The sequence below is a fragment of the Stigmatopora argus genome, chromosome 4 (genome assembly GCF_051989625.1).
Source record: "Stigmatopora argus isolate UIUO_Sarg chromosome 4, RoL_Sarg_1.0, whole genome shotgun sequence".
NCBI lineage: Eukaryota > Metazoa > Chordata > Actinopteri > Syngnathiformes > Syngnathidae > Stigmatopora > Stigmatopora argus.
The window spans coordinates 15849051-15872481 of NC_135390.1; the positions used below are offsets into that span (position 1 = coordinate 15849051).

At 40.0% G+C, this 23431-nt stretch overlaps 1 protein-coding gene across 5 annotated transcripts in view; it reads right to left on the minus strand.

Annotated features, from left to right (window-relative positions):
• grik5 (glutamate receptor, ionotropic, kainate 5) overlaps positions 1 to 23431 on the minus strand; it is a 146945-nt gene that overhangs the window by 4779 nt on the left and 118735 nt on the right. For 3 of the 5 annotated variants that reach the window (XM_077597715.1, XM_077597716.1, XM_077597717.1), the window contains exons 13-21: positions 22975 to 23178; positions 21067 to 21180; positions 20186 to 20295; positions 19914 to 20087; positions 18022 to 18187; positions 15147 to 15372; positions 14079 to 14207; positions 13079 to 13245; positions 8274 to 9359 (exon numbers count right to left, since the gene is read on the minus strand). In XM_077597715.1, coding sequence (XP_077453841.1) covers positions 8742 to 9359; positions 13079 to 13245; positions 14079 to 14207; positions 15147 to 15372; positions 18022 to 18187; positions 19914 to 20087; positions 20186 to 20295; positions 21067 to 21180; positions 22975 to 23178 — 1908 coding nt within the window. In that variant the 3' untranslated portion in view covers positions 8274 to 8741. Of the gene's footprint in view, positions 1 to 2215; positions 2329 to 8273; positions 9360 to 13078; positions 13246 to 14078; positions 14208 to 15146; positions 15373 to 18021; positions 18188 to 19913; positions 20088 to 20185; positions 20296 to 21066; positions 21181 to 22974; positions 23179 to 23431 lie in introns of those variants that run through there. The other 2 variants (XR_013299850.1, XM_077597718.1) reach the window with 2 other exon arrangements.

Consider the following 23431-nt stretch of genomic DNA (forward strand, 5'->3'; position numbering starts at 1 on the left):
TAATTTTTTAATCATTTTTTTCTGTGTTTTTAATTCAAAAACCATTTTGTAAAATCTAAAAATATATAAAAAAAGCTAAAATATAATAATAAAAACTGAATATTCAGGGCTTTTAATCCAGTTCTTCTCATCCATTTATTAAAAAAAATCTAAATATTATATCTAAAACGGTCTGGCCCACATGAGATCTGGTCACCATGAATGTGGCCCGCCAACTGAACTGGGTTTGGCACCCCTTGGATAAAGATTACATGTTTGTGGGTAATGTTATAATTTCTCTCTATGGATTGTATTAAAATGTTGATTAAAACACCACCTGTGCGAGCACATCAAAGGCATTTCCTAAGAGACCTACAGGAGCCTTTACAGGGCACTTAGTTATCTCATTGGTTGCCATTGACAGTTCTAGACGCCCAATCCATTTTGACAGGCAGGGCTGTAGGAAATCATTCGTTGCCAGGTTCTTCCTGAAAGATGAGCACAGTAAAGGGTAAGTTTGACAATATTTACAAATATTTCCTGTCTTTTTTTTTTAATCTGTCCTAGAATCAGAGACCTCTATATAAATGTCCCCATTCCCTTCCTAATGCGTTGGATTATGACGGAGGACCCCTGAAAAGACTATGGGAAGCATTGCTATGGAGACCCAATTAAAAGAACTGCATCTGATCAATAGACGTTGACTGATAGACTCATATCCACAATTACAAATGTCAGTTGCAATATCTATGTTTATCAATTCTCTGGTTTTCTTAACACACGGAGAAATAAATATGTTATTAAACTCACAAGAAATATGTTTCAATAATTCTTTTCAAAACCAATTGCCTTATATTGTGCTGATATTACACACCTGCTCATAATTCACCAGAGGGAAGCCTCAATGCATCTACAAATTAACTGATATTCAATATCAGGAACTGATATTGCCTCTTTACCGTACATTTATTGCAGTATAGGATTCCCATAAATTCCTATGCATATCCTTGGATAAAACCATTCCAAATCTAAAGGAGAAATGTTTACCCTTACTAAAACAATTTATACTATTAGTTGATTATTAATAAATGGTATTTAAAAAAAACATATCCTGAATTAATTGTGATGTGTACTTCATAGTTTATAGGAGCATTTACAGTTGAGTTTAGGGGTTATATAGTGTCACACACCATTAAAAGTGCACACATTCACAACCAAACAAAAGGTATACTCTTGCGCAGCGGCCTTCTCCATTTATTAGACAGGTTCCACATAAAAAAAATGTTTGGTCAGGCTGAAGTCTAATAAATGAACATGACAGCTCAAATGTCTCATTGTTCCCTCCAGAAGAAAAAAAAATCAATAACTCATTGAAACATTTTAATACTGCACCCTTAAAGAACTGTTTTAAATTTGTCTACTTGAATAAATGGATAACAAACCTCTAATACAAGGGTGTCAGACTCGGGTTGGTTCGCGGGCCACTTTAACGTCAACATGATTTCACGTGGCCCGGACCATTTTAGATATATTTAGATTTTTTATATAAATGGATTAAAAGAAATGGATTAAAAGCCCTGAATATTCAGTTTTTTTATAGATCGAAAACTGTTTATTTTAGCTTTTTTTAAATATATATTTTTAGATTTTACAAAATGATTTTTGAACTCATAACACAGAAAAATGGATTAAAAATTACAATTATTGATTTAAAAGGGGGGAAAATCAGGAAATTTATTATACATCTATACTCTTCATTTTAATTTGATCCTAAAACAGAAAGTCGGCACTTATGATTTACTTTCCCGGGCCACACAAAATGATGCGGCGGGCCAGATTTGGCCCCCGGGCCGCCATTTTGACACATGTGCTCTAATAGATCCATATTTTTCCTCTAGAAAAAAAATGCTTTTCTTATCAACTTGTATCTTAAGCAAACGCACTTGTTACACGTTACACAAATTGACTCACAATGTGTTTTCCCTGATAGAAATTGGCATGACATCTTACATCGACAATTCATTTCCCCCTTCAGAACAAGAGACCCTCATTCATTTGTTAATCCATGAATTATTAACACCGTACACTGAATTAACCGCTGTATGCTTTGTTCGCTTGAATAAATCAATGTAAGATTCAAATATGTCCGTCACATTCCCCTGAGAAAAATTTGTAGTAGCAGCAGTTGCGATCATTCACTGCCAGCCCACCCAGATTAAATAAATGGTGTACCTACCTGTCAACAGTAGTGAATGAGGTAGCATTAATTGATCATTCCTCTCACAGCATATTTCATTGACTTGAATGAATAAACATGGCATATCAAATAGATGCAATTTTATCTTTTCCCTAGGTAAGAGAATAGCATTACTGTAATACGTTTGCACAAAGTCAGATTAAATTATGCTTTTATAACACATGACTTATTTAGTCCCCCCCACTGTGCCAAATGCCACGAGTTGTTATTCCCGTCAAGCCTTTTTACACTAGCGATTTACATGCAGGGCAACAAGCTGATTGGAAGCAAATGAAAAGCTTTGCATCACTGACCTGATTAGCTCACTCGACACCTGCGGCTCATTTTGCCAGGCAGATAATTATTTAGCAGTGCTTTTCCCTCAGGGGGGAGGAAGCTTAACAGCGGGCCACTGCTGAGAAGAGGCTTTAAATAAATGCACTGCGCTGCTTCTTTAACGGCTGTCTTCAGACAGCTCCAATAGTTGGATGCCAACGTGAGTGAGGAATTCACTTGGATTTTTAGTGCCTGGTAATGGAAACCGGAACTCTAAATGCATAACAATGACCACCACCTAGTATTGACAGTGGCGGGTTGACTATCCGGCAATTATATGTGGGGATAGGCCTCCATTGGCCCTCAGAGTCTTGAAAAACTGATGGGTATGCATAGGCACCCAGAATTCTGTTTCCGCAGCCAATTCGCCCAGGTCTTCCAGAGAGATTCCGAGGTGTCCCGGGGCTCCCAAGTGTTCTCCATGTGGTCTTGGAGGAATTCTACATTTGAGAGAGGGCTAGAACATATCCAAAGGGAATCGGAACCAGATGCCCAAGCCACTTCATCTGTCTACTGCGTTGCTCCAGTTTTTTTACCTAGGTCTACAATGTCTTTTGTGTCTTGTGTCTGACTTGCTACTGCAACCAAGAAATTTCCCAAATACGGGATGAAATAAAGTTCGAATCTAATCTAACACAGAGCAGAAGTGATTCCACTCTGAGACCCTACCGAATTTAGTAGGGCACCCTGACTGATGACCACGGTTCCAGATTTGGGGGTGCACATTCTCATCCCAACCTCCTCACAATCAAGCAAACTGCTTCATTGAGAGTTGGAAAGCAAAAAATGAGCCAGCGAACGGGAGCTAAAATTACATTTGGGAGGGAAATGAAGTCCAATCTTCCACTTTTTACAAAATTCTCCAAAGATTCAACCTTCTTTCAGCCAACGTTGCCGTAACAATGCCTTCAGTGTTTTCATCATGAATATGACTTTTTTTTTCAAAGCACTCAAATAGATAAACTATGATAACTGCTGATTGATGTTCTTACCAATACCGATAAAAGAACATTAACACTTCAGCAGCCATAGAAAATACACATTTTCCCAAAAGTTACAGTTTTAAATTGATAACTATTTCTATTTAACATAGTGGCAGTATGTTGTCTCACATTTGAAGGCCAAAATACTAAATACAACCCTGTTGGTAATGTAGTATAAATGTAATTCAAAGGAAAAGATTATGGAGAACTGAGTTTTTATAGGTCTGTGTAAAAATACAATAAAATCCATCTGTCACCTGGCGGTCTAAAACTTCAAGTGTACCCAATAAATTATCCTGTGAACGCCAACCTCACCACCTTAACTACTCTATGTTTATGTGACTAGAGCCATTGAGTTCTATAATAGACCACACGGTCTCGCTGTTGGACAAGTGGAGATGGCCTAAGAACATTTGTGACACCACCTTTCTCTGTCTCCCACCAGTTTTTGTACACTAATATACTTCAAAACACGTTACATATTAAGTAAATAATAATGAACATCATCATAATTGCTCTTCATTCTCAAAAACTCAATATTTCATCAGAAATTAAATACGCTAAAAGGGAAAAGACAACATTTGTCTGTTTTGATTTTTTTTTTAATTCAAAACAAGTTTTATCTATTTTGCACAACAGGGTGCATGGACTCTCCTGCTGCCATCACCCACACGCACAATAAAGATCTTGTTTATCAACAGGAATAATATCAACAATGTAATCAGGATATTCAAGACTCTTTTCAGAAATGCACTTAGTACTAGTGCCGAAATATGAAAAAAAATTATCAATACAGAAAAGAAAGCAAAAGAGCCCTGCAACTCAAACACACCTGCCATTTGTGTGTGAGCCATCAAGACAACACCATGTTTTTGTGACCCTCCCTCTTCATTTCCATACTTGAACAGTTATTCACGTGTTTAATCTCGTTGGCCTCACAATTGTGATGATTTAAAGCTGGCAGAAAAATGGAAAGCGAAAAATAAAAGTCATCAAACATAAACAAGGGACACATTGTGTACAGAATACTCTTGGACCACACACTTGATTGCAGACTGCCGAGTTCTGATAATGGTCCCCACCCCTCCTCTTTAACATCACCTCTGTGCTTGAGAGGGACGCGGAATGAATCTTAGATGAAGTTTACCAGCAAAGAGGGAACATTGGTACTGATTTATAACATCTTAACAAATTATTAAATGGCGAATACACACATGCCAAGGGGGAAAAAGTCGTGCTTAAAGCTCTTGTGGCGCATGTGGCGGACTTAAAAGGAGCAACACAGCATATTAGAAAAAACAACGTCTGTTGTAGTACCAAGGCTAACATGTGAGAGGGAACTTGGTGCTCTAGTGAGCAAAAAATTAAAAGGAAAGTAGTACTTGGAAGAAAATTACCTAAATTAGGCTCAGTGATAGCATATAGAAATATCAGAGTGAGCAATTAGCATTTGGAGTTTAACCGCACACAAGGAATCGGATGGCAACATTTACGATTGTCAGGCACAACCCTTTTTTAGCAGATTAGTACGGTCAGAATCACTATTGACACACCACAATACACAATGAATAAGCTTTCACTTTTCTGCTGAGACAAATAAATCTGGTCCAAATAATTAATATTTGCACCCCACTTAAGCCATAGCTTGGAAAATAAGCAATGTTCTTTAACAATAACAGAACTATAGATAATCATTTGTCTTCCATTGACGGTAAAAAATGTCCAGTCCATTTTGACTGGAAGGTTGGCAATGTATGATCACTGCCAGACCTTCCAATTCAAAAAGGACGTCTATCAGCAATCGGACCTTAAATACTTTTTTTTGAGAAGGAGAAAAAAAATAAAAGCTCAAATTTTGAAGTAATGAGTATATTTGTGAAATACTCCGCTATAGCCACAGGGGAAAGAAAAAAGGAACACACAACAAAGGATAATCATTCGGGACAATCTTTCATAAACACCCGGGACTGAGGCCTTTGATCGCAATAGAGTGGAAAATGCGCAAATTTGGTTCAATTTACACGGCTTAAAGTAAATCAGAGATAGTATGCTACGAAAGTGCACAGCCATTAAGGGAGCGAGGAAAATGAGGCGTCAGAACATTACATACATAAGCTTCAGCGTCAGCAACTTCAAAGACAGGAGACAAGCGAACATGATCGTTGAACAAGTGAGCAGGGAATTTTATAACATCCAACAATTCCTTTCATTTAGTTTCCTCTGGACGATCTGCTGGCAATATCTTGGGGACTAATTAGGTCTAAACTGCAACACAGACTAGTTTTTTTCTGCTGACCTCGACATGACCAGACCAAGTGTCCTATCCATATTACTGAACACTGTAAGAACCAAGAAAAGGGACACGTATCCTATATTCTGTCTGAATTAAACATGGACGCTTGAAGTCATGGACAGTGAAGGGTCAAAGGGGTTAATAAAGAGCCTTGTAGGGAAAGAATGTTTAAAGGGGTTTGGCTGATAATGGACCGTTTTTTCATGTGGCAGTGGCGTGACCGGACATTTCGTCGACGGACACTTCGTCGCCGGACGCTTGGTCCCCGGACGGTTCATCGAACGGACGTTTCGTCGCCCGACAGTTCGTCGACCGGACACTTCGTCGACCGGACACTTTGTTGACGGACAATTTGTCGCCGGACACTTCGTTGCCAGACAGTTTGCCTAACCTTAACCACTAACCATAACCACTATTAAAGAAGACAAAGGAAATTCACATATTCTTTAAGGATTGTCTAGGTGGGGGGTTTATTGTTCCGAATCAGGAGATTGGTGGTTTAACTGAAACTAAATAATAATAATAATAATAACGATGATAATGCATGGGAGTTCTGTAACACTTTTCAGAACACTCAAAGACATTTTGCAAAGCATTATTCATTAACTCCCTATTCAGGTGGCAATAAGCTACTATTGTAGCCACAGCTGTCCTTGGGCAAGCAGCCAATTTGCGCCTTTGGCCACCACCAACTACTCATTTTCCTGATACTTTCACACTGGTAGGTTGGGTAAAGTATCGTGTCCAATGAAACAATGACAATTGGGAGCTTTGGCCACCACCAATGACTCACTTCCCCGATCCTTTCATACCGGTAGGTTGGGTAAAGTATCGCATCCAGTGAGACAATGACAATTGGGAGCCAAGATTTCAACACCGAGTGAACCTTGAAAAGATGTCTCATGCAACTATCAACCATCAGTACAAAATTTAAAGGTTAACAGTTCGACAGTGGACAATGGCAAGGTCTAACGTATAATGCTGGTGCTTTAGACTGTGGGGGTAAAGGTCAAGGTGTTTGAAAGTTTAATGCTTTAGGAAGGTCAGTGAAAGACATTCAGGCAGATGAGGACTTAAAAGATTTGTGGTTGTTGGCTTTGGCAGAGGGCGGGGGTAAAGTTTATAGGTGTGTTACGCTGGTGTTCAAGAGGAAAGTTTTAAGAGAAGACTGTCAGGTCAAGGTTTAAGGGGAATTATTAGTGATAGTGGTTAGGTGCCACTGACGACAATAAGAGAAAGTTAGAGAACATGGTAGTGGTTCAGAGTTCAAAAGTAATAGACCTGAATTATTATTGTTCATGTGGAAGGGTTGGTGGTTCGTTTAGTAGGTTACTAAATCCCCAAGTTAGGAAGTTGGGGTTTTAGTATGTAAGGGAAGTACTCCAAGGAGTTGGATCACAAGGGCTAAAGATTTAAAGGGATCAATTGAAGTTGGTGTTCATTGTAAGAGTTAATGGTGGAGTTTAATGGGCCAGGCCATTCAGAATTTTTGGGCCGCTGTTTAAAATGTTTTGCCTGCACAGTTTTAAGCCATTTCTTCTTTTGCAATTTTTCCTCAAATTAAAAAAACAAAACTGTGACTACCAGGAAAAAAAATATAATGACCATGGCAACTGCGCATCCTTCACGTAAGGGAGAAGTGGAGATTGACAAATGTTAGTCAGGTCAATGAAATAGATTTATCATTGGGGTAAAGTGATGGCAAGGCAGCTACCAAGAATTCATGACGCTGTTGCAAACTTCCGACCACTTTAGTGTTTCGCTGTAAACGGCAGGGCCCCGTAACGTTAACAACTTGCAGTTAAAAGTCAGGCAGTCATTAGTAAAAAACACGTATTGCAGCCATTAGTATGCTGTCAGCGTGCTCAATTCCGGAGCGCTTCCCCCCTCCTTGGCCAGGCGAGGGGAGTAATTAGGTAATCAAAAGCTTGAGACAGTATTGACGAGGCTGTGTTGAGTCCATCGTTCTGGCACAAGGCCTCCGTTCTGGACAGCCAAGTCTGTAGCTGCAGACACAGCTTGCTGGCGCATTAGCAAACTGCTTTAAAAAGATGCCCAGAATTAAAGGATCACAAACTGTGTAATCGCAAAGGATGAACTCCTCACTGCTTTTTCTATCTTTTTGCCTTATTTCTATCTTAACTTATATCTCACGGTGAAGGGACTTGGACAACAAAGGACATTAACATCCCAAGTATATCCCAATAAACTTTAGTAGAGGAGTGCTCTTCTGTTCGCTAAGGGTTTTGCTTACTGTAAACTCTGACACTTTACATAAAAACACACAGCACACACACATTTGTATGAATGAACTAGACCAGATTTGTGTGTCTGTTTGCACACTGTTGACTTCCATCCTTCCAATAGAGGGGGCAAAAAAGAGAGGGACACAAAATTCGCAAACTTAATTAGCCATACTCATGATTGTTGTCGTAATCCACTCCAATTGTCACATACAAGGCTTTTTATTGAACTCCCACTTAGAACAAATGGCAACAAAACAAGACAAAAATGAATAAAACATGTAATAATCCTCAAGAAGTCTTTGAGTTGAATTTAAAACAGCATACAGGTACAACACGTCCTCCAGTGAATGAGACCGTTAGCTTCCAGGTAGTGTCAACGGAAGAAAAAAAAGAGGGTGGGGGGATTAAAATACCTCTCTCACGCACAGTAGAGAAAGAATCAAAAGCGCGGTTTGGCCATGAGCACTTCCATCAATTCTGTTTTGAAGGGAGTGTTCAAAAGCGCATGCGAGCAGCTGCCGCTTTCTCAGCAGACTTCAAGGTCACCCGGACATCAGGTTTGAGTTTCCGTGTTTTTGTATCCGCTTGATTTTTTTTTACGTCCATTTATCTGCTTGTCTTTTAATATTTTCCCCAGTTTCGGGATTAAGCAGTACGTGCTTTCACCATCAGGCCTGCTCCCCTAGGAGGTCCGCTTTGTTTAAGTTCTGTTGAAGTGGAATGGACCGGACGGGGTGATGTGGGGGGCTGTGCAGCCGCCTGGGGCTGGGACCCCCTCCGCCCTCACTGTCCGTGTTGGATGTGGACGGGGGAGGCGGCGGGGCCAGCCGGGGCAGGGGCGCCGATGACGGCGGTATCCTCGTAACGCTCGAACCCAAACTGCTGTCCGATCTGAGACTCTGGATCCGGCGACACTCCTGGCAGATTCTCACGTGGGTGCAACTGCGGCTCGGCAACATGATCTGGGTGGGCGCCGGTGGCGGCGGGGTGGCGTTGGCGCCGAGGGGATCTTCAAGAAGCCGTTGGGGACCAGGGCCCAGATCGGGTGGCCCCGCGCCTCCTCCGACCGCGCCGGTGAGAGGGCCCGATCCGCTGTAAAGTTTGCCGTTGCTCATGCGCATCTCTCGGACCAGGCGCAAGGGTCGCGCGGCCCCCAGGGCGAAGCGGTTGGGGTGTCGAAGGGCCGCCGCTGAGCTACTGAGCGGGCGGCGGCGACGCAGCCGTGAGCTCTTTTTACAGGAGACGGCGTTTCGAAACTCGTTGACCATCTCCTGACAGACAGACACCTAAAAGGACAACCGGGAAGGGGGCAAGCAGCAGGAGAGGAAGTCGGGGAAAGTCAAGACGAAAGGGAAGGAAAAGAAAGACAAAGAGTCGGCAGGCAGCAGAACGAGACGGCACATGAGCGGGAAAAAGAACAGAAAAGGTGAAAAAAAGGCTCAAAAGGATTGGACACAAAGCAGCAAAAAAAAAACAAAAAAAAACAAAGTTGCAGGAGCAGCGGACGTGGTAACAGGGAATCGAGAGACGGGAATGAGGGGAAATGGATTTTTGGGATGGGAAGAGTTTCCAAAGAGCAGAGAGAGTTATTATCATCCAGAAACACGGCAACACCCAATGTTGTTTAGTTCAGCGGTCCCCAACATCTTTTGCACCACGGAACGGTTTCACTTCAAAGAAAATAAGGGAACAACTACAGTCGCAGAGAACCCATATTATTGGGGGGTTCATTACACACACACCCTCACTGGCTTAAAAATCTGCCAACTATATATAAAAAATAACTATTTCAATTGTATTAAAACACACTTAGAAACATGCTATGCATTCGATCACAAGAACATATGATGTTTAAAAAAATACTGTTTTCATATTGTGTACTGTATTCTGTGTTAACCTCCTAAGACCCAGACACTTGCAAGGCATGCATTTTTATTTTCTCTTTGATATTTAGGCAAATTAGGACCTGATGAGTGTAAAAACCAAGAATTATCTTTTTAGATGATGTTTTTTCGGAGAAAAATGATGTCAACATCATAAGCCAGGCCCTTGTAGTCCAAAATTTAACATTGTAGTCTTGTGACAACCAAAAATGTGATGTCCACACATTTGGACGACAGGTCCTAGGAGGTTAAGGGATGGTCCTGATGGTGTTCCAAAAATCTTCTGCATGTGAGTTGTCTAACTGTTATCTTGCGCTTGAGCTTTCATTCAAAATAAATGGTTGAAAAGTATTTGGTCAGCTGTTTTTTTTTTAAACATGTGCGTGCATGAAATTTAGTATGCTGTAAAAACCCATTACAAAACAAAATTGCTTTGAAAAAATATTCAGATTTTTTGGGAGGACAGTGAATATTGGAAGTCCTGCACACTAGTGAGCCAGATTTATCTTTGGGTAATAAAAGACATTAACACTCAAAGAGAGTCACATAGATCCAGTCTACTCTGTAATTTTCGAACTATAATACACTTCTACCCGCACAGTAATCTTGTAAATTTGCTGTGTGGTAGTGTGTGTCAGGTATGCCTTAAGGCACTGGTGTCAAAGTGCCGGCCCGGGGCCAAATCTGGCCCACCGCATCATTTTGTGAGGCCCGAGAAAGTAAATCACGAGTTTCTATTTTCGGATCAAATTCTAATGATGATAGATGTACATTACATTTCCTGATTTTCCCCTTTTTAAAATCAATCATTGCAGTTTTTCAATCAATTTTTTCTTTTGTGTTTTTAGTTCAAAAAGCATTTTGTAAAATCTAAAAATAAATACACAAATATTTTTCATTTTCCACTTTAAAAAAATATTTTGTTTCCATTTGAAATAAAAAAAACATGATTAAAAGACATTTTCCAATACTAAGAAAAAAAAGCTCAAATAAACATTGCTTTAGATCTATAAAAACGGACTATATATGGCTTTTGATCCAGTTCTTTTAATCCAATTTAAATATATATATATATATATATATATATATATATATATATATATATATATATATATATATATATATATGTATATATATATATATATATATATATATATATATATATATATATATATATATATATATTAGATCTAAAATCGTCCGGCCCACATGAAATGGAGTTGACGTTAATGCGTCCCGCGAACCAACCCAAGTTTGACACCCCTGCCTTAAGGTAATCAAAAATTACAGTAATTTGGTTCATGTGATGCCACTACAAGTGAATGCTAGAAATGAAAGCAATCTACAAGGTTCAGAAAAAATGTTGAAGTTTTCATTGCCTTGCTTTCTAAGTCTGCCGGCCTATATTTCGCAATGTTGGATTGCAACTGTGCCTGATTTTCAACATCCTTGCGTCATAGTAACTAAAGTCCCCCATTAAAGTACCGGTCCGCGGCTTGGTGTTTGTGGACCGCTGGTTCAGTTCATGGACATTTTATTATGATAACATGGACATTCAGGCAGGCTAGCAACATACACTCACAATTCACCCAAACTACTTCACAACAAAGAGCATTCAAAAGAAAAAGTCATGGGCTCACATAAACAGAAACAGTACTCTTTGTCAGAGAACACAGACTGATGGACAGATGACGGACAGAGAAAGAGAGAAAAAGAGGGAGACAGCAACAGTGAGATGGGGGGAAAAGAAGAAGAGGAAGAAGTAATCCAAAAGATGGAAGACGAAGGCTACCAGTGTAACATGTGAGGCAGGGGTTCACAAACTAATTTTGTTCATAAAGTAATTTTTAAAAGTGGTTGCTAATGGAACCCCTTACAAGTATATATTTTTTCCCAATGACTCCTCTTATAATACTATTAAATCAATCCATTTCTTTCTTGACAACCTAGCCATGTATTTTTGTGGTTGGACAAAAAAAAGTAGTGGAGGACAGTTTTCAAGTGTAAAAAAAAGAATTGCCGTTTCCTGTTGTGTGTAAGTCGCTGTATTTTTTGTTGTTGTGATGGTCCATTCCAATCAGGTTCCTACACTGGATTTTACAGATAGAAAAAGATAGAGCTGCCTTAAGCAGTTGCTAAAATGCAGTACTGCAAGTGGCAAGGTGTTGATGCCGACTTTCCACAAATGATAAAAATGAGGGTTGAAAGTCCATTTTGAAATGAAAACATTGGTTTTTTTTAACTTTGGCCTTGTTTCATCAAATTTCAAGTACAAAAAAAACTGTTTACCATTTCTTGTCAGATTATATGCAAATATTTTTGTTTTGTTTTGGAATAGCCATCAAAAAGGAAACAAAGGAACAACTCCCAAATATTTTTTTTGCACAAATGTCTAGCTCAAAAATCTTCTGGAAAAATAACCTTTGTGAGAGAAGTGAAAGCTAATTTGCATAGTTTAATGATGCATCTTATAAAAACATTTTTTTTAATTTGTGCAGCGATGTCAGCTTTGATACGTCATAACCATATTAGAGCTTTTCATTGGCCCGGAGCGAAAGGTTAATTCATTAAACATGTTTAATTGACTAGTGTGCTGTTGCACGCGCGGCAGGTATGCACTTTTTAAACGATACAACATAATTTCTCACGAACTCCTCGTGGCGATCCCCCAGTTTGAGAACCCTTGATATGAGGTGTGTGAAATAAAATACATTATGACATTTAAAGTTGGATCACAACGCATTTTGCAAGCAAATATTGGCATTTCACACTAGCTTTTCTTTGTACGGCCACGTTTAGCCCACAAACACTACATGACTGACATTTATGCTTCACACTCAGGGGTGCAAAGGGTCCTAAAAAGCAGGCTGAACATGCAAAAAATGGACTCTACCTTACCATATGAAATACTTGGTTGCATGTTTGAACTGATAGTTTGTTTCCATTGATTCTTATCGCTATCTTGAGATCTCAACTGGCATGCAAGGTGGCAAAACTCAAATCAAATTTTACAACACACACAAATGGAGACAATTCGGGAAAATAATCCAATCACGCTCAAATACATGCACACACAAACAAACAAGGAAAAAAAAGGAGGAAAAGGGTTGGCGGGAACCTACTGGGGTGTGTCTGTGGGTTCGGCGAGGGCAGGTATGGGGGCATACCTCATCTGTCTCTGCCGAGCGGCGTGTCGACCATACAAACTCCATAATAGCCACAAACACGGCAATGATGAGGCCGCAGATGAGCACCACAAAAATGCCCCCAATGTTTTCCATGCCAAGACCTGCGGGACGAAAATTGTTCCAATGTGAAAACAGAACCTAAAAATAGATGAATTGTTTCGTGTTGTAATGCATGGTGCCTCATTTTTCAAATTTTATTCATCTGATTTCCCTCTCTTATATTTAAAAATAGTTATATTTCTTTTTATGTACATAGATCTAATTTACATTGGCAGCTAAAGTGTCAAGACAAAAGTATCACCTGGCATTTTTCTTATTTTATCTTCCATTTATTTTGAATCAGTTTTCATGAAAATTTCAGAAATATTTGAAAAATACTATGATCTTAATTTGCACATACTTGAAACAGAAACTGAATGCTAAAAATGCTAATATTAGAGCAGGAACTTGCTCATGCAATACGGTTTATATTGAATTAGTCAGCTAATAGCATTAGAAATAAAGTAATTAATTTATGGAAGCCCTACAAAAAAATGAATATAACAAAGTTTTCTTTCATTTTGAAATATGAAAATATAGTGGTCAAGTGGTTCGCTAGATATCAAAATATGTTGATTGGTAATATTACAAGAACGTTTTAAAACAACAATATATTTGTCATGATGTGTGAAATTTTGATGGATAGGTGAAAATTATGCATAGTAAGATAATTTGACACTCCAAATTCTTCATAATCTGACTTTGAATATAAAAGGTTGTTTGTCGACATGTGCCCTGTGATTGGCTGGCAATCCATTTAGTTGTGATGATAATATCTGAGGAAAATGAATGAATAAAATGATAAATTCCTCAAAAAATATATTAAAGATGCAGTTAAGAAAATGTACATAATGACTTGTTTTGTAAAAGAGACTGTCATCAGCAGGAAACTGACCTTTGGCACGGTGGTCCTCCTCTTTGGGACACTGTCCTCCCTCCCACCACCTCCTCTTTAAGATTTCCAACCTGTTGTTCTCCTGCAGCTGGAGAATGGCCAGCGTGATCTCGTCTCGAAATGGCGAGCCTAAAGGAGGAGGAAGAAAAGAAGCGGGATGAGCGAGAAAAAAAGGAAAGGGGAGTGTTTGTCTGTGTCGTAAGGGAAAGAAAGGAGGATTGATGGCAAATTAAGAGGAAGATTACAGACAGAATGAAGCATCTGAGAGAAAAGCTGTTCCTCAATTTATCATTGAATGAGGTCTTGATTAAAAGGAGCAGTTCTTCAATATCAGTTTTTTTTTAATCACCTGACCAAATGAAGGTGCAAAAAAATGTTCCATTGTTGTTTGGCCAATTTTTAGCTGTTGTACTTTTGTCGTTGCAACAATAGGCCGTTATTATAAGAGAAAGAAAAATGCATTTTTAATATGATAATTACATAAAGCAGTTAGTAAAATTGGAAAGAATTTTCTGCGAAATGAAAGCACAATTTTAAAAGAAAACTTAGGAGGAAAAAAACAAAAAATGAACTGAAAAATAATTAATTTATTATTTTTGAATGTTTTATTAAATTTTACGGGCAATTGCACTACCACGCCAACGTGCACTTGCAAGATGACTGATTTAAAAAAAGAAAAGAAAAAACAATTTCTATAAAAGCAAGTATTCCGCATAAGTAATCATTGCCATATAAATCACACCAATATAAATCTCCGCAATTATATTGCATCCATAAAACTTTCACTCTCCAGCAAAATGACAAAAAAAAATGTGAATGACTCTGCGTCTTAGTGGGTCAATTAACTGTATGTTCAAACGAGAGATGGGAAAAATAAATTGGCAGCGTGGCGCTAATTAAAAATAGGAGCATCTATTCGGGATATTGGAATACTTGAAGATTCTTTTTGTTGATTAAGATTCCGGGGTGTAGATAAACGGATCTAGCGTGCACAGGCGGTAATCTGACCTACTTTCCTCGCCGCGCCGTAACAAGCGCAGCAGCGAAGAGAGAGCGGATACCACGTACCCAGCGGCATGCCGATCCCGTATCCCTTGGTGTCCAGCAGGCCCCCGATCTGCGTTAGGTTGCAGTTGAGGCCGCGGTGGTACTCGTTCATGGTGCTCTCCATCAGGAAGGCATACTTGGAATTGACCACGCGGGCGATGCCCTCCTCGGTGCTTTTGACAAACACGATTGGCTGCTTGGAGTTCATGTAGTTCCACATGCGCTGGTACGTCTGGTAGCGAGAGTTCTGCACAGTCAACAAGGGTGGATTGTAATGCACTGTGACTTCTACAGTGGACATCTACACAAAATTTGTTCTTAAAGTAAATTTCATGGCAATTCCCAAGGCCTATCCTCACAAGGGTCACGAGGGTGCTAGAGCTAACAACAAGGAGTAGGTGGGCTACACCCTGAATCAGTCGCCAGCGTAACAACTGATGTTTTTCATTCACTTATAAACATCACAGAAACTGATGAGTATCTTCATTCTATGCCAGTGTAAATCACAGAGCATCTGTTGTGCTTATGATTAAAAAAATGATAGTTTCAAGAAGTAAAATAAAAAAATAACTGCAGTAGTGTGGAGAAAATTTATTGTGTATTTTTTAGTGTTAAAAATTGGTGCTGTTTTTCTAATGGAATAAAGATGAACTATCTAAAGCAAGGGTGTCAGACTCGGGTTGGTTCGCAGGCCGCGTTAACGTCAACTCGATTTCATGTGGGCCGGACCATTTTAGATATAATATTTAGATATTTTTTTGTAAATGGACTCTTCATTTTAATTTGATCCTAAAACAGAAAGTCGGCACTCATGATTTATTTACTTTCCCGGGCCACACACAATGATGTAAAAGTAAAAAGTAAAAGACAGACATTTCTCACTTTACTGATTTATATTGGATGAATCTTAGATTCAAACTGCCTTGAATCCAAATTAATTAACCTCCATTTTTAACTAATGACCCTGCACAGGATAAAATAGATGGCACCAAAAACGAATGGACTGATTTCTCTCCTGTGTTTATTTTCTTTTTAAGATGTTTGCGGTCATATTAGTCATTCTGGCATACTTTCCTAAGCTTGTGCATTCTTGGTGATTTAAAAAATGGCAGTATCAATGCATTCAGTCAGGATATAACAAAAAAAAGTGAAATTTTGACTGTCACGATAATAATAAAAAAAAGATGCATAGCAGATAAACGGGAGGGGTTTGCGTCTAGGTTTGTGAAGAGATGAAAATCCACTGTGAATAATGACGAGGGGACATGAGCGCCAAATAGACGGGCGCAGGCAAGAAAAAGCGAATTCACTCGAGGGAATGCATTATTTGCCGGTGGCATGGAGCCGATGCATCATCATCCCCACGACGGGCGGGGCTCGTAGAGCCTGCGGCAGGTGGCTAAGCATTTAGGAGACACACAGCAACAGGATTAAGTGTCTGGAGTGCGCTATCACATATTTTATCTGGGCGTATTGTGTGCTGTGGGGAAGAAGAAGTCGTGTAGCATTGGCAAACTATTATTTACGCAATTGAGTTTGTAACGGAATAGGATGCAGCAAGTCAAATCCTGAGAACTTTGTTCATTCAAGAATTGGAGGACTTTTTGATCTCAAAATTCTTCACTTCTTTGGTTTTCTGCTACAGTCATGCCAAGATGGCGCCGTTCACGTGGGAGCCAGTGGCAGTACACTCTTATGTTTTTCGTGTTTTACAGCCCTTCTATCTTTTTTTAATTACATTTTAATATTTCTTAATACATCCCTTTTTACTTTACTTTGTACTTTATACTTTTTACTTTAATGTTTTTACAACTTTCCTTGTTCTGTTAGCCTGGCTTCTTTCGGCTACTTCTTTTTTTTTTGAACAATTCAGCCATGCCTACGCTGTCACACACATGGGACTAGCTGTTACAATACGCAGCGGAAGGAGCAACACCTCGGTGCCGCCGGAGTTTTGGAGCTGGACAAAAGTGCCGGGAGGAGAGGCAACGCTTCTGACCAACCATTCTATCGTGGGATAAGATGGAAGAGCTGTCGGCGCTTACCAGCAACGGAGTCGAGGAGTTCTGCCCTGCTGCTGTTTTCTTCAGCTCCAGACTACTGACTGAGGAACTGTGCGGATAAGCTTGGAAGAGTGACTCTGCATATTCTCTACCTCGGTCACAGTCTGGAGTGGAAGACTTCCTGTGTGTGGTTCCAGTTTTTGTCCTACTTTACGTCTTTTTGAGTCAATCCGTTTTTGCTACTGAAACTCGTAGCTCGTTTTGTGTTTTTGCTGCTTTTCTGTCTTAATGATTTGGTGATTCTTAATGATCCCATTGACTTTGATTTGCTTTGTACTTTGTGCTTTTGCTTTGTTGTTCTGCGGCCTTTGACTGTACTGTCTAACTTATAACTATGCCTTTTCTTGCTACTGTCACAACGAAATTTCCCGAATATGGGATGAATAAAGTTATAAAGTTATCCAATCCAAAATCAGAGTGACTTAAGCACATTGCTATTATTCTCAACGCACATTGTTATTATTCTCAACGCAACTACTATAGGATCGTCAATACCCCAAACAATACAAACACTGACAAACTGGCGCATGGCCTTACCCTCACAAATAAACAAATATACACTCACCTACTCGCATTCCCATATGTAAACACACCTACACAACATAAACACGCGCACAGGCAAGAGTAGCGCAAACACAGATGCCAACACAGATGCCCCGAGGCGCTCTTGTAAGCAAACAAAGGCAGTCATGCCGCCACCTAAATGCGTGCCACCGCTAGTGGAGATAAAGTGGCAGATGTGAGGACAAACATTAAGACAAATGCGTCAAGGCGCATTACACAAAGCATCAAGAGAGTACAAACAAAAAGGGAAAAATAGAAAAAGGCCCTACCATGAAGAAAGTCATGGTGCTGCCTCCGTGGATGGTCCCGTATTCGATGTTGGTTTGGTCCGCCAAGTCATCCGGGGACTCGATGGGAACCTCCATTCTCTGCACTGTCAGGAAAGCGGCCAGGTTGGCCGTGTAGGACGAGATGATGATGAGGGTGAAGGCCCACCTGTAAAGTGATGGGTTGAACAGATGGCAGATTACGTAAAATGACTGGTCGCTTATTTCCACCAATGTCTCTCCTGTTTCGCTCAAAGTGGAAGAAAACACCTTTATTATGTGCATTCCCCTGAGCCTTGGTGAAAATTACAGTGATCTTTTTCTAGTATGTCAGATTTACCCTTCAGATAAACAATATAAGATGACTGAGTATAGTTGGAGGATCAAAAGTGAGAGTCCTTGAGAGGAACACTTCAAAACATATTAGTATTGCTAACGTATTCTTTCATATTGTTGTGGAATAAATACAAATGGAGACATTGCTGAATCTTCAATGAATTTTGTTTTTTGAAAATAATAAAATAAGACATTGGTTTTTTCTACAGTCTATTTTTCAGATTTAAAAAAATAAAATCTGAATCCTATAGTCCAAAATTTGGATGGGATTGAGAAAGACTGAGATAAATTTTGGATTGGGCACCCATAAATGAGGTGACAGATCCATTTCTAGGAAACTTTTGTAAATATTGTTCCCCAGTGTTGGGCAAATAAGTTGTATTCTGGGTGGAGCTTTGGGGAGAGCCTCAGTTTTCATGTGATTTAATTTTCACCCTTGAATCTTTTCGGCAAGGGAAAACATCCACGAGCTACATTAGCTAAATGTCTAAATCGATATGATCTGTACACACTATCTAATCCAACTCCTCCAGTTCTTTTGGAGAAACTGGGGATTAATAATTCATGCTTTGGGCAGAGGAACAATCCTTTAATTTCTCATAGGAGGAAATTTGATTCTACACTCAATTTGTAATTTTTGGCAATCAGAACATGCACATTTCATCGGAGAACTAATAATACACAGTGTATTAAATACCAGGCTGAGAAGCCTTGTCTGATGGAGTACTTCTATTTTTAGTCCCCTATTTTTGACAACTTGCGCACCAAAAATGTCAGGCTAACGTTTTGACAAAACCATTGTTTTTGACAGGCGTCCAATCCATCTGAACTGATAGGAAAAGGCAGCATTCTCGCTGTTTTATTGACAAACTTAATCTGTTCCATTCTGTTGGGTTATTCAGGGATGTTATTATATGTGCATTTTAATCATTAATATGTATAGGAGTTTTATTTTAAATTGGGACTATTGACTGGACAGGACACCATGTTCCAGGCCGAGGACTGTTGATCTGAGTTCGCAATAAAGATCTACAAAGGACTCTTAAATTGCTTTGACTTGGATTCCGGCAGATGGCGATAATCGAATCAACTTCCGAAAATACTCGCATATTGTTTAAAAATACTGTTGCTCGGTTTTTACCTTTATTATTATGCTTACTTATGCAAATTCTTACGCAGGTGTTTTGGGTTCCGACCTGATATGCAATTGTTGTGGGAGTTGTTTTTTGACCTTAATGGTGTTATTCGGTTAGTTTATGCAATTGTTTGAATCAGATTACCTTAAGTGTTTTGATTATGCGCGACTAAATGGACAGAGGAGGATGCCGTTTCTTCAGAATGTCACGGTGGCGAGGACGAGCCAGGACGATTCTCACTTGCAAGTTTCAAAGCTGGAATATGTCAACGATGTCTCTCTGCTTTTATTAAAGTATACCTATTAATAAACCTATCATGGAATCATTTATTCATTTTACTCGCTGAATATGTTTTCTTCAATCCTAAATTCTGGAATTCGGTTGGTTTTCGTGAAAAATCAAGACATTTTCCATTTTACTCACCATACGCCACTGACACATCTGGTGGACAAGGCCCTGGGCATTATTTCGGAGCCCTGCTGCATGAACCCGCCAACGGGGAACCACAAGCTGTTGCCCAGCGTGTACTGATTCTCCAGCATGTCCCGGCGTTCGCGCAGGCACGGGTGAGGGTTGTACCACTCGTACGGGCTCAGCCTAGCAGGGGCAAGGCAGGATACTATGTGTGATCGATGGAGGCAACGAGGCCAAACGGACAAGCAGGTGACCCGCGCTAATGTAATGCAATGAGCGACCTTGCAGCCAGGAAGAGCACGCAGCTCACAGCCAGGTAGGCGAGCAGCATGAAGAGCCAGACGGCCGGCGAGAAAGGGTCCAGGAAGGAGAAGTAACCCGGTTTACGACCCTGAAGAGGAAACGGATCAGCGTGGAGGAGACAGACGGAGAGGTACAAAAAGAGGTTACGTCTCAGCAGTTTGAGGGAAAACCCCCAGCATGCAACACAGCGGGGAACTGCCGTGTTCTTCGATGCTACAGCATAGATGCTCATTAGTAATGTAAAGCTGCTAAGGCAGAGATTTGCACCACTTGTGACTGTTTAAGACTTTTTAAACTAGCAAAAGTAATATTATCTAGAGACTTTGACGATACTAAATAACCCACTGGGGGAAAAAATGATGAAAAAATGACCCAGAAAGAAACAGCTGTTAATTATAAGGAAAAAGAATAATTATGCCAGTTACAAGAACCTACTAATCACTTTGAAAAATCTGGATGAATTATAATTATTATCAAACTTAACTTAAAATAAAATAAAAAAAAACAAAATATTACGAGAGCAATGTGATGAAGAAAAAAATAATAATCTGAATAACCTCCTCAAAATGGCAATAAATACCAGAAGAGATATAATTCGGCCATTTTGTCAGGAATGAATCAACACATTAGGCATCCAAAAAAATCCTAAATAACTTTTAATGAAATTTAATTTCAGGTGTGCTCCACTAACTTCAAATCGGAACCTAATCCAAATATATCCCTGACTGTGTTCGGTAGAATTTTTCCCAACAAGTATTGTATTCTCTTCTGGCCTGCAATCTTTCAAAAGGCGTAAAAGCGTGTCAAAAAGAGACAAAATGAAATCTCCAAAGGGATGTGCCCCGGAAAACGTGCTTACCAGATGGACCCTGTACAGGATACTGATCCCCAGAGTCATGAAAGGCTTGGAGAAGTCGATCACTTTCTCACGCTCCGACGTGATGGTGAAGCCCGCCACAGCCAGGTCGGCTTTCTGCGGGACAGATGAAAATAGATCAAATACGGAGGATGGAGAGCGTCAGATCGAGTAGCAGTGGAGGATAAAAAAATAATAAAATCAAAATCAAAGCAAACACAAGTGGCCAGGTGGGTGTGAAAAATAGCACGCACTCCCTAGCAGAAGCCGCGCATCCGCAACTGTTCGAATGCACTTAAAAAAAGGGAAAAAAAAAGAGTAAATGCTTCCATCTCCCAGTTCTATCCATCAATTTAATGAAGCTAATTGTGAGGAAGCACCGGCTTGGCAGGTATTTCCACCTGCGTAACCCCCCACCCCACCCCCAAAGCCTTCCTCCTTCTTCCCCCAGCTCCTTCATTACAAGCTAATTGATGAACATGGGCGACTAATTAGACCAGAGTGATCAGGCAACAGTGGTTTGCAGAAAACTGGGGTTCAGGGGGGGTTAGAGCGTGGAGCACCAGAGTGGCAGACCCCACAAGGGGACCGCTGAAGTGTACTGTATGGTAATTAAGCAGAACGAGGGGGCACTCTCATTATCCAGCCTCGCCCCACCTCCCCAAAATGGTTGTCACATGCACCCAATGTTTGGACGGGATGAAGGGAAAAGTAATGCATGAAAACAACATGAAGCATTTTGGACCATGTAAGCGTTCGCTTTGAGGGAACGATCAAGTCAGCGTTTGTCCCAGATAAGCTCCCCCACTGAGGAAGCAAGAATACAGAGTTGGGCTACAGTTCATGTGTGTGCAACTGTGAGCTGGGTTGTGCGTGTGTATGTGTGTGTGTGTTCTTATGCAAACAGTGGAGGGCGGAAAAAAAAATCACTGTTAGGAAACACACTGGGACGAGGCCATTTTGGTTTTCATTGTTTGGTCCCCAAACTAACTGTTTTTTTTGTGAATTCAGTGGTTCCGCGTGCAAGTTAACTCGTTAACTGCCACTGACAATGATAGACGTCCAGTTCATTTTGAATAATTATGTATTTTGATTAATAATAATAATAATAATTATTATTATTATTATTATTATTATTTATCATGACTGATCATGGATTCTTTTGGGAGGTATGGTCAACAAATCTGTTCAAATAAAAATCACGTTATTTATAGTTTGTTTATAGAAATCCAAAAATGTATTTAGTGTGGTAGTTTTGCTTTTTGGGAAGATCGTTAATAAAGATATTTTGGTTATGACATTTTCTATTTTGGTTTGAAAGTGATCTAGGGAAGACTCCTACTGCGTTTTATTCATTTTCTGAACCGCTAGGAACTTATACCAGCTAACCACGGGCACCTGAATCAGTGGCCAGCCAAATTGCAGCTAGCGCCTTCAATCACCACCAAATTAGAAATAGCTAAGCAATAAATGCACAGGTTGTGAGTCATGAGGGTGTGGAAAAAAACCTTGGCGATTAAGTTTGACGATTATCCATGAAACACACAACGCTCATAATTCCACTCCAAACGTTGGCATTGATCAAATGTGTGAAAAAACGAGGACAGTGACGAGCTCCATCCATCACCTGTACATCCACCACCCACTTATTATCATCCAATTATTCAAAAATGCCAGAAGACAGCCCAAGCTCAGATAGTTTCTTTGCTTGCCAGTTTGCCGCGAGTCTCCACTAGCTGTACTGCATAACAATGAAGCTGTTCCGAAAATTTATAGCCAGTCGTATTGTTTTATTTATAGCTAGAGTGTAGCCAGGCATTGTAAAAAAAATGGTGTCTAAATCCAAACAGAGGCTGACCGTGCCGTTTAAAGTTTCCCTTATACTAATGTATATCTCTTTGGATGGCTCACCCTGTTGATCAGTTCGCCGACCATCCCAGTCCAAGACCCATTAGGCTCCGGGGCGCCGTACAGACCGTCGTCCACCAGCTTGATCTTGAAGGAGAACTTGAGGATATCCGCCAATTCCCTCAGCATGTCCACACAGAATCCCTCATACTGATCGTTGCCCTGGTAGTCCTGGTAGTTGTCCTTGCGCATCACGTATGGGTTTTCCTGAATGTTAAGAAATTAGAGTTATATGACATGGCTGTAACCAACTCAAAGTTAGAAAAGCAGTGGTCTTCTTATTATGGATAGTGGATTGTTCTGTAAAAACTCCAAGTTGAAAAATGTCTGCTGGTGACCAACTCTGATTTGGATCAAAGTCTGTAGGTACCATTACATATACATACAACAAACACTTGCAAAATTTTAGACTTATACGCCAAGAGATTTCAGGGCTATGGCCCACTAGAAATTGGCTGAA